The sequence below is a fragment of the Capricornis sumatraensis genome, chromosome 10, assembly GCF_032405125.1.
Source record: "Capricornis sumatraensis isolate serow.1 chromosome 10, serow.2, whole genome shotgun sequence".
NCBI classification, from domain to species: Eukaryota; Metazoa; Chordata; class Mammalia; order Artiodactyla; family Bovidae; genus Capricornis; species Capricornis sumatraensis.
In genome coordinates, this window is record NC_091078.1 from 67,498,497 (window position 1) to 67,513,235 (window position 14,739).

The 14,739-nt window shown below is 42.1% G+C and overlaps 1 protein-coding gene across 3 annotated transcripts in view; it reads left to right on the top strand.

The window, feature by feature from the left end:
- The first annotated feature begins 215 nt into the window (after nucleotides 1–215).
- SUMF1 (sulfatase modifying factor 1) overlaps nucleotides 216–14,739 on the top strand; it is a 98,119-nt gene continuing 83,595 nt past the window's right edge. For all 3 annotated transcript variants that reach the window (XM_068982417.1, XM_068982418.1, XM_068982419.1), the window contains exons 1-2: nucleotides 216–485; nucleotides 13,073–13,246. In XM_068982417.1, the coding sequence (XP_068838518.1) occupies nucleotides 216–485; nucleotides 13,073–13,246 (444 nt within the window). The remainder of the gene's footprint in view (nucleotides 486–13,072; nucleotides 13,247–14,739) is intronic.

A 14,739-nucleotide genomic window follows, 5' to 3' on the forward strand; every position in this document is an offset into this window, starting at 1 on the left:
ACTGGGGCATACAGGCTGCAGAAGCTCATGACTTCTGGGCTTTTGTTGTTTTTACGTAAGCAGAGCCAAGGAGGAAGGCTCTAAAGGAGATCTACCTGGAGAGAAGTGGAGAGAGGACAACTCTCAAGGCCACTTCTCAAGTCAGCCTGGGGCTTGGCCCCTTTAAGGTGGGCGGGGACACGTGACCTACAGGGTCACATGGCTCGCGGGACAACATGGCTGCGCCCGCGCTAGGGCCAGCTCGAGGATGCGGCGCCGGGCTCACTCTCGTCCTCTTGTTGTCGCTGTTCTTGCTGCTAGGCTGGGCGGCGGGGGGCGAAGAGGCTGGGCCTGAGGCAGGCGCGCCGTCCCTCGCGGGCTCCTGCGGTTGTGGCAATCCCCAGCGCCCCGGGGCCCAGGGAAGCTCGGCAGCCGCGCACCGATACTCGCGGGAGGCGAACGCCCCGGGCTCGGTCCCCGGAGGGCGGCCATCCCCGCCCACCAAGGTGCTCTCTCGATTCCCTGATGATGGGTGGGGGTCGCCAGGTTCCTCGACAGGGCTGGGATGGGTAAACCAAGCGGTTGGAGGAGGGCAAGTAAAGATTATAACCACGTCGCCAAGTCGCGCACTGGCCGATCTAGTTTGATGAGAAGTTCCTCCGCCCTCCAAAACAGCTGGGTCTTGGGGCTCTGCCTAATTCTGAGCATTAGGTAGTTTGGTTTGAAGACAGTTGTCTCTCATTTTCTTGTCTTTTATTTCCTACTTCCTTTTCTTTCAACCCTATCTTCTTGATGAGGTTCTCCGAATTTTAAGTTATACAGATGTAGGTTTAGACTTTCCAGGTGGTGCCAGGGTAAAGAATCCATCTGCCAATGCAGGAGATTGGGGTTTGATCCCTGGGTTGGGAAGATCCAGTGTAGTAGAACATGGCAACCCATTCCAGTATTCTTGCCTGGAAAATTCCATGGACAGAGGAGTCCTAGGTTCTTCTCATTAATTGTGAAGGAATCAGGACACTGGGTGTCAGTATCTGTAACATTGTTGTGTACATACCGGTAGTCTCTTACTGTAGATTATGCTTCTTGAGGACTTGTCCTATTTATTCTGCTGTCCTTAGCACTTTAGTACATGTGAAGAACTAAGTAAAACAGTAGTAGTAGTTGCTGTTGAGTTGCTAAGTCGTGTCCAACTCTTGTAACCCTGTGAACTGTAGCTTGCCAGACTTCTCTGTGGGATTTCCCAGGCAAGAAAACTAGAGTGGGTTTCCAGTTCCTTCTCCAGGGGATCTTCCCAACTCGGATGGGAACCGGGTCTCCTTCACTGGCAGGCAGACTCTACCACTGAGCCTCCTGGGAAGCCTCCTGCAGACCTTACCTAATCTCTTTCCTTTCTGCGCCTTCAGTATTTCCATATGCTGACACAGTAGTATCTGTTTACTCTGATATAACGATTACTAAAGATAATTGTCTGCTGGTGTCTCGCCCCAACTAGGTTGTGAGAGTGATGGAGGTCAGCACCATAATCTCGTGACTCCCTATAGAGTGTTAGGAGGTTGGTAGCTGGACTTCTTTTTGTTTCTCCATCCTGTATTGTAATTATTGGCATTTAAATTTTTGTTGTTCCTCAAAGGATGCCCTGAATTATTAGCATTTACCTTTTGTGTGGTAAGGAGCTTTGGTTACAATTACAGTGTGTGTTGGCCATATTCCTCTAACTTGAGTGGTAATTGATAGTCTGTCTCTCCTGTGAGAAAGCCATCTGTTGCTCTGTTTGTAACAGGGTTGCAGTTTTATCTGCATGTACACTGATCTGTGTCAAACTTTTACCAAGGACCTTCTGGCCAGTACTGAACATTCCTCATTTTAAAAGGTCCAATGTCTGATTGATCCCAGAATCGGATATAGGTATCTTTTGAATCACATTTTTAAGATACGCTTTTTTTTCAGCCCTTTAGAGTGGTTTCATGTCCAGATTGATTATTGTATGGGTCATCTTTGGCCATATCTTGCATTCACTTTAAACATTAGTTAAAGTAATTATATTTTGTTTACATGCATTTATTTTATGTTCATTTTCACTTCCGTTCAGTTTCTATAATGTTTGGCAGCATCTCTGCTGCTGCTGCTAAGTCGCTTCAGTTGTGTCCGACTCTGTGCAACCCCATAGACGGCAGCCCATCAGGCTCCCTGTCCCTGGGATTCTCCAGGGCAAGAATACTGGAGTGGGTAGCCATTTCCTTCTCCAGTGCATGAAAATGAAAAGTGAAAGTGAAGTCGCTCAGTCGTGCCCGACTCTTAGCTACCCCATGGATTGCAGCCTACCAGGCTTCTCCATCCATGGGATTTTCCAGGCAAGAGTACTGGAGTGAAGTGCCATTGGCAGCCTCTCAAGTTGTTAGTAAATTAACAATGGTTGAGAACACAGCTCACAAGCCTTGAAGGACTCCTAAACTTAATTCTTGAACATGAATTGGACTTCTTATCAAGACAAAGGACTTCTTAGGAGGCTATTCATTGTCTATTTTCCTTGGTTTCCAATGTTTTAGTTTATGTGCAAATGACTTTAGTCTCATTCTGACACTTACCAATTTATTCGGGATTTTGGAAGTCCAATATTATGGGAAAGATACATGGTCCTAGTGATAACTCTTTTTCCTCTTAATTTTCTTTCTTCTTTTAGAAAAAGGATTTTTCTTTTTGAGTAGTTTTAGGTTCAGAACAAAATTGAGATGAAGGTAAAGAGTCAGTCAGTTCAGTCGCTCAGTCATGTCCGACTCTTTGTGACCTCATGAATTGCAGCACACCAGGCCTCCCTGTCCATCACCAACTCCCAGAGTTCATTCAAACTCATGTCCATCGAGTTGGTGATGCCATCCAGCCATCTCATCCTCTGTCGTCCCCTTCTCTTGCCCCCAATCCCTCCCAGCATCAGAGTCTTTTCCAATGAGTCAACTCATCGCATGAGGTGGCCAAGGTACTGGAGTTTCAGCTTTAGCATCATTCCTTCCAAAGAAATCCCAAGGCTGATCTCCTTCAGAATGGACTGGTTGGATCTCCTTGCAGTCCAAGGGTCTTCTCCAACACCACAGTTCAAAAGCATCAATTCTTCAGTGTTCAGCCTTCTTCACAGTCCAACTCTCACATCTATACATGACCACTGGAAAAACCATAGCTTTGACTAGATGGACCTTTGTTGGCAAAGTAATGTCTCTGCTTTTGAATATGCTGCCTAGGTTGATCATAACTTTCCTTCCAAGGTGTAAGCGTCTTTTAATTTCATGGCTGCAGTCACCATCTTCAGTGATTTTTGAGCCCAAAAATACAAACTCTGATACTGTTTCCCCATCTATTTCCCATGAAGTGATGGGACCAGATGCCATGATCTTAGTTTTCTGAATGTTGAGTTTTAAGCCAACTTTTTCACTCTCCTTGTTCACTTTCGTCAAGAGGCTTTTTAGTTCCTCTTCACTTTCTGCCCTAAGGGTGGTGTCATCTGCATATCTGAGGTTATTGATATTTCTCCCAGCAATCTTGATTCCAGCTTGTGTTTCTTCCAGCCCAGTGTTTCTCATGATGTACTCTGCATATAAGTTAAATAAGCAGGGTGATAATATAGAGCCTTGACATACTCCTTTTCCTATTTGGAACCAGTCTGTTGTTCCATGTCCAGTTCTAACTGTTGCTTCCTGACCTGCATACAGATTTCTCAAGAGGCAGCTTAGGTGGTCTGGTATTCCCGTCTCTCTCAGAATTTTCCACAGTTTATTGTGATCCACACAGTCAAAGGCTTTGGCATAGTCAGTAAAGCAGAAATAGATGTTTTTCTGGAACTCTCTTGCTTTTTTCATAATCCAGCGGATGTTGGCAATTTGATCTCTGGTTCCTCTGCCTTTTCTAAAACCAGCTTGAACATCAGGGAGTTCATGATTCAAGTATTGCTGAAGCCTGGCTTGGAGAATTTTGAGCATTACTTTCGTAGTGTGTGAGATGAGTGCAGTTGTGCGGTAGTTTGAGCATTCTTTGGCATTGCCTTTCTTTGGGATTGGAATGAAAACTGACCTTTTCCAGTCCTGTGGTCACTGCTGAGTTTTCCAAATTTGCTGGCATATTGAGTGCAGTACTTTCACAGCATCCTCTTTCAGGATTTGAAACAGCTCAACTGGAATTCCATCACCTCCACTAGCTTTGTTCATAGTGATGCTTTCTAAGGCCCACTTGACTTCACATTCCAGGATGTCTGGCTCTAGGTGAGTGATCACACCATCGTGATTAACTTGGTCATGAAGATCTTTTTGTACAGTTTTTCTGTGTATTCTTGCCACCTCTTCTTAATATCTTCTGCTTCTGTTAGGTCCATACCATTTCTGTCTTTATCGAGCCCATCTTTGCATGAAATGTTCCCCTGGTATCTCCAATTTTCTTGACGAGATCTCTAGTCTTTCTCATTCTGTTGTTTTCCTATATTTCTTTGCATTGATCGCTGAAGAAGGCTTTCTTATCTTTTCTTGCTATTCTTTGAAATTCTGCATTCAGATGCTTATATCTTTCCTTTTCTCCTTTGCTTTTCACCTCTCTTCTTTTCACAGCTATTTGTAAGGCCTCCCCAGGCAGCCACTTTGCTTTTTTGCATTTCTTTTCCATGGGGATGGTCTTGATCCCTGTCTCCTGTACAATGTCATGAACCTCATTCCATAGTTCATCAGGCACTCTATCTATCAGATCTAGGCCCTTAAATCTATTTCTCACTTCCACTATATAATCATAAGGGGTATGATTTAGGTCATACCTGAATGGTCTAGTGGTTTTACCTACTTTCTTCAATTTGAGTCTGAACTTGGCAATAAGGAGTTCATGATCTGAGCCACAGTCAGCTCCTGGTCTTGTTTTTGTTGACTGTATAGAGCTTCTCCATCTTTGGCTGCAAAGAATATAATCAATCTGATTTCGGTGTTGACCATCTGGTGATGTCCATGTGTAGAGTCTTCTCTTGTGTTGTTGGAAGAGGGTGTTTGCTATGACCAGTGCATTTTCTTGGCAAAACTCTTTTAGTCTTTGCCCTGCTTCATTCTGCATTCCAAGGCCAAATTTGCCTGTTACTCCAGGTGTTTCTTGACTTCCTACTTTTGCATTCCAGTCCCCTATAATGATAAGGACATCTTTTTTGGGTGTTAGTTCTAAAAGGTCTTGTAGGTCTTCATAGAACCATTCAACTTCAGCTTTTTCAGCGTTACTGGTTGGGACATAGACTTGTATTACTGTGGTATTGAATAAGTCAGGAGGTGCTCAGACAAAAAGATGCCGTAAGCTAGGCTTTGGAGGAAACATTTTCAGCGGTTGGGGATGGTGAGGCAGCTTGAAGGACCTTGCAAGAAGGAGAATAGCATGGGTGTAGACAAACCATTGTACAAATGCATTGGTGTATTCTAGGAAATGTAAGTAATTTAAGATTTCTGGGCGTGACATTTTCACCGTATTTCATGTAACACCTTTTAGGTATGAGGTGTTTGTTTTTTTTTTTTATATATATTTTAATTTAATGAGCACTTGGCAAGATGAGGTACACAAAGAAGTAAATAGCCCTGGGCGTTACTCTCAAGGAATTTAATTTCACTAGAAAGTTAAGGCAGTAAGAATTGTCTGGGAAACAAGAAAGATACTTTCAAATTTTGCTTTAGTTCCCTCCAGTTAACAAAATACATAGTGCTCTTTGAGAAAGCTTTTCTAACAGTGTTCTACACTGCTGATTATTTTTTAAAAAGGTATCAAAATATTTTAATTTCCATGTATCATTTACAGTAGTTGTTTGATGTGGCATTGAGGATAATGAGATGATAAAACTGTGTGTGCCATCTCTGTTTGTATAGGTGAAGTCAGTTGATTTCCTGTCTGAGAATGGTTTGCTAGGGTAATGCTGACCCAGGTGTCAAAGTGTGATTGAATGCCCTCTCCTCTCTGACCCCTTTCCTCCAGGAAGAAGTAGTGTTTTTATCCTCCGTGTTCTCAGGTATTTTGTCGTTGTTTGAGGGAAATGTGTATATATTTTTTTAAGTAGTGTTATTTGTGTAATTGTTTGATGTCTCATTCTGCATGGGAAGCTATTTTTTAGTCCTGCTTTAATCTCTGTATCCTCTGAGTGCTTTACATATTTAAGCATGGTATAACAATTTCTGGAATAATCTTACCTTTTTTGTTGTTACTAGCTTCAGTGTTGAGAAACTGCCAAGGGAATAAAGGGTATCAGATCCTTTTAAAAGAAACCTTTGGCAAATGGTCTTTTTGCTGTATCTCATCCTCCCAAGGATCCTGTGAGATATTATCCCCCAGTTTGCAGACATAACAACTGAGGCCGAATATAATCATAAACTCACAGGGCTTGAAGGGACTTCACTGTCATTCCGTCTGCAGTTAGTGGCAGTAGAGTGAGAGGATGATGGAGGTAGATAAGTCCTACATAGATAGTTAAGGCAGCACTTTGTGGGCAGAACCAAGGAGCTTGGTTTTCTTGTCCACTCAGCTTCCTCCAGAGCTTTTAGCTTTTTGCTTAGGTTTGAAGAGAGGAAAGAGGGAAAAAGAAGAGTGCTACACAAAAGAATTACATATAAGTTAATTTTGCTTTTGTGTATAAAACAAAAAACCAAACTTTGTACTGCAGTTATGGGAACATTGGTTTCCAGGTTACTTTAACTGAAATTTGCTGCTGACATGTTGAGTTTGTTCTTTAACAAATAATCTCAATTATTTGATTTACCTCATTTCAGAAGACCAGACCTAGTGAATGTATTGATGAAAATGCATCTATTTCAGAGCTGACTTTAAAAGTTTAGGTTTTTTACTTTATAAGCTGTGAATATCAGTATGCCAGCAGCATACGAGGTAACTGTTATAATATTTAAATATATCTCCCTTTCTCTGTTAAAAAAAGAAAAAAAAAAAACCAACCCACAGAGGCAAGTGAAAGGAAAGATTCTTAAAGCTAGCTTCTTGTTATTGTTGTTCAGTCTCTAAGTTGTGTCTAATTCTGTGACCCCATGAACTGTAGCATGCCAGGCTTCCCTGTCCTTCACTATCTCCTGGAGTTTGCTCCAACTCATGTCCATTGAATTGGTGATGCCATCCAACCATCTCATCCTCTGCCACTCCCTTCTGCCCTCAGTCTTTCCCAGCATCAGTGTCTTTTCCAGTGAGTCTGCTCTTTGCTTCAGGTGACCAAAATATTGGGAGCTTCATCTTTAGCATCAGTCCTTCCAATGAATATTCAGGATTGATTCCCATTAGACTTGACTGGTTTGATCTCCTTGCTGTCCAGGGGACTCTCAAGAGTGATAAAAAAAGTGGGGAACGTGCTCTTACGACTGGGAAGCTCAAGTACAGCTGTGGCCCTTGACACGGCTGGATCCAGGACCTCAGGCAGCATCTCCAGGTCTCTCCTGGCTCTCTCTTGACAGCTCTTCTTTCTTCTGTGTAGGCTTCATGTTTGGGTAGTATCACGTTCGGGTAGTATCCCTTCTTAGTTCAGTCGCTCAGTCCTGTCCAACTCTTTGTGACCCCATGGACTGCAGCACGCCAGGCCTCCCTCTCCATCACCAACTCCTGGGGTTTACTCAAACTCATATCCATTGAGTTGGTGATGCCATCCAACTGTCTCACCCTCTGTTGTCCCCTTCTCCTCCTGCCTTCAATCTTTCCCACCATCAGGGTCGTTTCAGATGAGTCAGTTCTTCGCATCTGGTGGCCAAAGTATTGGAGTTTCAGCTTCAGCATCCTTTCTACTGATAAAAAAACTGGACGAAAGGTTTTTTTCCCTCGTAGCACCAGCAGAAGTTCTGAGATTAACTGTGATTAGGTTGTGTGTCTGTCTCCAATTGTATCCCTATGGTCAAAAGAATGTGGTGATGAATATCATCAGACCTGAATCATGGGAAGTGGAGCAGTTATCCAGCTCCCCCCACCACCACACCTGGCGTCATACTCTCAGCTGAAGAAGTGGTTTTCAGAGAGATGTCACTTGCTCTTAGAAGAACAGGAAGGAATGGGTGCCAGGTGAGCAAAAATAATAGATGTTTGCTGCACCTGGGTGGAGTGTGTAGCCCGAATACAGTCCTAATGGTAAGAGGGTCACTTTGACTTCACGTGTGCTTTTGGCTTGGTAGTAGCAGAAACTGGTGGCAGCAGGGTTTGAGCTGACTGCTGGGGAAGAATGGACTGTTTGAACCTGGACCTTTATGAAGATGTGGTGAAAGTGGTTCTTTGAATTTGGCTTACGACTGTGAGACCTGATGCTCCGGGTTTCAATGGAACAGCACTTCACATTTGCAGGACCGAGATTTCACTTCATTAGTATAATTTGGGAATTACGATCCAGTCAGAGTTTTGTGGTCTATTTTTGTCTATCGCCTCCAGAGTGGAAACTTGGCTTCTTCAGTGTGGGTTATCTCTGACAGTCAATGAAAAAGAGGGGGCAAAAAAAAGCAACCAGGCCAGGAGTCCACAGTGGAAGTCGTGATTGTGTTGGCATTGTTGGTACTCACCTGGAGGGAGAGTGGGATGAGAAACTGAGATAATAGTAAAACTTCATACGATACAATGAAGCCCACAGCTTCCTGTGGACCTTGTGTTTGTAGGAAGGTATGAACAACTGTTCTTAGAAAAGGACCTCCTTGTCTGCTGCTGGAAAGCTTTTGTTTTTTTCCTTTAAGTCCTTTATGAGACATGAAACCTTCTATTAGATCATTTTAATAATCATTTTAAGCTTTCATCTGCAGGCTTCTGTTTTTCTACTTCTTTGCAGAGCTGCTTAACATTCTGACTTCTCATCTTAGGACTAAGGGATCTTGTGTCCCAGACGCTTGACAAATGATGAGAATAATGTGTGAACCTAGTTCAGTCTCTGAGCAGAGTCTATTCAGCAGGTTTCACTGTGATGCAGACACGCTATCCATGTCTGGGATGGTGTTATAGAAGAAGGAGAATTTTTTTTAAATTTAAATTTATTTATTTTAATTGGAGGCTAATTACTTTACAATATTGTATTGGTTCTGCCACACATCAACATGAATCCACCACGGGGTACATGTGTTCCCCATTCTGAACCCCCCTCCCACCTCCTTCCCCGAGAATTTTTATAATTAGGAATAATTAAAATGATACATTTTTCATTGTATTTGTGAAATCATCTGTTCAGTCAATGAAGTTTCTTCCTTCCCCTCTTCCTTCCTCCCTTCCATCCTTCCTTCCTTCCTTGAATTATGCACCATTCTAGGAGCTGGGGATAGAGGAATGAAAACTTTAGTTCTGGTCCCCAAGGAGCCTGGGATCAAGGGCAGGTGTTGGGATAAAATGGTGTTTAACAAAGGACCCCTAATGAGGGATGTCTGCCGAGCCAGCAGAGGGAAATGCAGGCCGGAAAGGCTTTCTGTAGGAGACGATCCTTGAACATGGATGTCATTAACAGAGAGATGAAGTACAGATGGAGTCCAGGGTGAGAGAGATGGGCTCTGATGCTTCGATAGTTTATTTTACTCTGAAAGGTGGTGGAGAACCCTAAAGAATTTAAGTAGGAAAATGGCATAATCAAATTGACACTATACTGTGTTTTTGAATAGAGAGTACATTACATGGTTTTAAAATTAAAAAATAATTGTCTAGACGGGTGTATGGTGAAAAATTTTCCACTTACATAATAACCTTACCCTCTGACAACCATTGCATGAGTTTCTTGAATATCTTCCCAGAGTGGTATTCTGCAAATGTAAGCAAATACAAAAAGAAGATGTGAATCTATATTTTCCCTCTCACCTCCTTTCTCCAGAAATGATAATATACCATGCTTTCTTTAAAAAAAATTTTTTATTTATTTTAATTGGAGGAGAATTACTTTTCAATATTGTGATGGTTTTTGCCATACATCAGTATGAATTGGCCATGCATTGGCATTGTCCTCTCCATTCCTTATCCCTTTATCCTGGTGAGATCCCTCCATATCTATATATTAAAACTGTCTTATTTTCTCCCTCAGTTTTCCTTCTTTTTCTTTTCTTATGGCTGCTTAATTTTCCATTTTATGGGTGGCCCACAACTTAGTTAATCATTCCAATACTGAAGAATATTTCATTTGTTTCCAGCCTTTTTCTGTTCCAAGCAGAGCTTCAGGAAATTGTGTTGGATATAGAAGACATATTTTGGAAGGTTCAGTAGGGGCTTGGATATTTGTTGTATGAATGATTTGCGTGGAGGGTTGATGGCTTAGAGAGGAGCTAGGAGAAATGTGAAAGTATGAAGCTGGAGGCAGAGGAGCCAATTGTGAGGCTACTGCATTTATTGAGAAACAGAAAAGGGGAAAGATGAGAGGGATATACATTTAGGAGACCCAGTAAAACTGGGTGCTTGCTAAACTGTTGGGATTAGCAGATGGGCGAGGTTGGGATGACTTCTTAATAATAATACATTGGACATTAAAACACTTATTACTTATGTCATGATGAAAGCAGCTCCATTTTCATTGAGAAATACATGCACAAAATTGAAAGCAACCACCAGTGAAGAGAGTGGAAATAGTAGGAAACCATGATTACTGATCATGACTTTCTGTTACTTCTGAACTCGTTTTTTGAACTTTTCTGCTCTTATTGCTAAGCCACGTTTTCTGTTTTTATTCCTACTAGCTATTACTCTTTAGTTTCTTTTTTTCTTTTCCTCAAGTCGAACTTTTGTTTTCTAGATCGGAGATCTGGTAAGTCCTAATCTGCTGAGAAGTGAGTGAATTGCTTTTTCACTCAAATGATTAGCATGTAAGACACTGTGTCTGCAGAGTATATTTCTGATAGATGGTATGATTGTGTTGCTGTTTAGAAATTGAGGTACAAATGACATGTCATAAAATTCGCCCTTTGAAAGTTTGCAATTCAGTGTTTGTTTTAGTATAGACACAAGATTTCAACAAGCATCGTCACTAATTCTAGGACATTTCATCACTCTGAAAAGAAACCCCATACTCATTAGCACTTATTCCCACTGCCCACCTCCCTGCAGGCTCTGGCAATCACTGATCTACTTCCTGACTCTTTGGCTTCAGCTCTGGGCATTTTGTATAAATGGAATCATACAGTATACAGCCTTTTGTGAGTGGATTCTTTCATTTAGCATCATGTTCTCAAGGTTCACCTGTGTGGTACTTTGTTTCTTTTTATGGCTGATTTCTATTTTGTGGATGTGTGACATGTTATTTGTTCATCAGTGGACAAATGAATATTTGGGTTGTTTCCACTTTTGGGGTATTATGAATAATGCTGCTATGAACATTACTGTACAGGTTTTGTCATGGACATACGGATTCATTTATCTTGGGTATAATCCTAGAAGTGGAATTGCATGATCATGTGTTAACTCTTTATGTAGCTTTTTCAAGAACTGACATTGTTTTCTAAAGCAGCAGTGTTACTTTACATTTCTACCAGCAATGTAAAGGGTTGCAATTTTCCTCCATCCTTGTCGACACTTGTTCTTATCTGTGTTTCTGATTACAGCTGTGCTGGTGGGTGTGAAGTGGAATCTCATTGTAGATTTCGTCTGCATTTCCCCAATGATGCTGACCTTGGACCTGTGTTTATTAACTGAAAATTTTAGGTGTGATCTTATGTTTAGTGCTAGGACAACATGTGAACAAGGTAGCCTCAGTTGCTGCCCTCTTGGTGTTTAGAATTTATATAAAACAGTTGTTGTTCAGTCACTAAGTCATGTCTGACTCTTTGCGACCCCATGGACTGCAGCATGCCAGGCTTCTGTGTCCATCACCAACTCCCAGATCTTGCTCAAACTCATGTCCATTGAGTCAGTGATGCCATCCGGCCATCTCATCCTCTGTTCCCCCCTTCTCCTCCTGCCTTCAATCTTTCCCAGCATCAGGTTCTTTTCCAGTGAATCAACTCTTCACATCAGGTGGCCAAAATATTAGAGCTTCAGCTTCAGCGTCAGTTCTTCCTGTGAATATTCAGGACTGATATCCTTTAGGATGGACTGGTTTGATCTTCTTACAGTCCAAGGGACTCTCAAGAGTCTTCTCCAGCACCCCAGTTCAAAAGCATCATTTCTTTGGTGCTCAGCCTTCTTTACGGTCCAGCTCTCACATCCATACGTGACTACTGGAAAAACCATAGCTTTGACTCTATGGATCTTTGTCATCAAAGTGATATCTCTGCTTGTTAATATGCTGTCTTATAGATAGAAACAAAGTAACTGCAGTTGGAGTTTAGATAAGGTGTTAAAAAAGGACAAGACATAGTCCTTTAGTAAATGTTTTAGATTTTCCATTTGAGTGATTTAGGTCTTTTCCATTATCATTGGCAACCTCGATTGACTGAGTAGGTTTTAAAAGAATTATATGTGGCATTTTTATATTTGCTGTTTAAAATAGTTTAAAAGGAATAAGAACATAGTAAAGGAGGAAAATGTGCCGATGTATAAAGTGAAGTGAAGTGAAGTCGCTCAGTCATGTCTGACTCTTTGCAACCCCATGGACTGCAGCCTTCCAGGCTCCTCTGTCCTTGGGATTTTCCAGGCAAGAGTATTGGAGTGGGTTGCCATTTCCTTCAGATGTATGAAGAAGTGGAATATTCTCCCTGCCTCTGACCTCCAGTCATTAGGAGCTTGGTGACTCTTGCTCTAAACCTGCTTCCATGGTGTGTGCAGATTTTTTTTTTTAATTTTTATTTATTTATTTGGCTGTGCCACTTCCTAGTTGCAGTATGTGGGATCTAGTTCCCTGACCAGGAATTGAACCCTGCCCCTCCCTCAATTGGGAGCACAGAGTGTTAGCCACTGGACCACCAGGGAAGCCCTTTTTATTTTTCATTTATTTATTTGTGTGTGTGTGTGTGCAGATATGTATTATGAAGAGTTTTTTCTAGATATATTACTGTCCTAAAGACTCTTCTCTTCCTTTTGTGACTAGCCGTTCGCTGGAGTGTGGGGTCACCTTACTCATCTCTCAGTGGCTTTTGTGGCGGGGGTTCGCTCTGCGTCCGGTGCTCACCGCGTGCTGGCACTTTACATTTGACCCGGGTTCACTCTGGCTCCTGTGTTTCCCCTTTCGCTGCAGATGGTCCCCATCCCTGCCGGAGTGTTTACAATGGGCACAGATGATCCTCAGATAAAGCAGGATGGGGAAGCACCTGCGAGGAGAGTTGCTATTGATGCCTTTTACATGGATGCCTATGAAGTCAGTAATGCTGAATTTGAGAAGTTTGTGAACTCAACTGGCTATCTGACAGAGGTAACGGGATTGGGATGGGGAGGAACGACTTCATCAGTTGACCACGTTTCACTGTGTTCCCAGTGCTGTGCCAAGCACTTATATGTTTCATCTAACTGTTGTTTTCTTTTTTTTTAATATAAATTTATTTATTTTAATTGGAGGCTAATTACTTTACAGTTTTGTATTGGTTTTGCCATACATCAACATGTATCCGCCACAGGTATACACATGTTCCCCATCCTGAACCCCCCTCCCTCCTCCCTCCCTGTACCATCCCTCTGGGTCGTCCCAGTGCACCAGCCCCAAGCATCCAGTATCATGCATTGAACCTGGACTGGTGACTCGTTTCGTATATGATATTATACATGTTTCAATGCCATTCTCCCAAATCATCCCACCCTCTCTCTCTCCCACAGAGTCCAAAAGACTGTTCTATACGTCTGTGTCTCTTTTGCTGTCTCACATACAGGGTTATTGTTACCATCTTTCTAAATTCCATATATATGCATTAGTATACTGTATTGGTATTTTTCTTTCTGGCTTACTTCACTCTGTATAATAGGTTCCAGTTTCATCCACCTCATTAGAACTGATTCAAATGTGTTCTTTTTAATGGCTGAGTAATACTCTATTGTGTATACGTAGCACAGCTTTCTTATCCATTCATCTGCTGATGGACACTGCTGGGCATACACACCAAGGAAACCAGAATTGAAAGAGACACGTGTACCCCAGTGTTCATCGCAGCACTGTTTATAACTGTTGTTTTCATAGAAACCCAGCGAGACAGGTTACTTTTCAGGTGGTAAACGGGGGATTATCAAAGCATCTTGCCCTGAGTCCCGTAGCTGGTTAGTGGTGAAGCTGTGGTTCAGGCCTTGCCACAGCACCTGTCTTTTAACCTTGATGCTCCGGTGTGTCAGTGCTGCAGTATGCCAAAGAGTGCCACTGTCCGCTCAGGCTTTTTGAGATAACATCATGTAAAGTAAGGCCACTCTGCCCTCTCAAAAAATTATAGTTCGTGTGTTTTGGAAGCATGGCATAATTCATAAGTGATAGATGAAGAAGTTCAGCTTTTCATTTTTGTGGTTTTATTCCAGTGCCTGAAGATACACAAGGTTTCCTTCGGCAATTCCAGTGTTTGCTGTGGTTGCTGAATCACAGAGCAGTGTTCTGAAAGTGGATGTTTGTATTCAGTGGTACTAGGAAGAGGGAGGCTTTCTAGATGGCGGAAGCTTCTGAGTGGCTCAAATATCCTTGTCATATATATATGGGTTTCCCATTTTTCTTACCAAAAGATTCTTCCCTCACCTTCAGTTTGTGGAGTCCCTGCCTTGTTTTTTGTTTCAGGGTAGAACATCTTTTTTATTAAAAAAAAAAAAAAGAAATTCAGAGTGAATGCTGAAAGCAAGACAACTTCCAAATTTGGTTTCGCATTTCTTTGGCATTTCTGAAAATATACAGAATGGTTGCCTCTTTGTTTCCATTCTTAGTGAGAAGTTTCTGTTCTT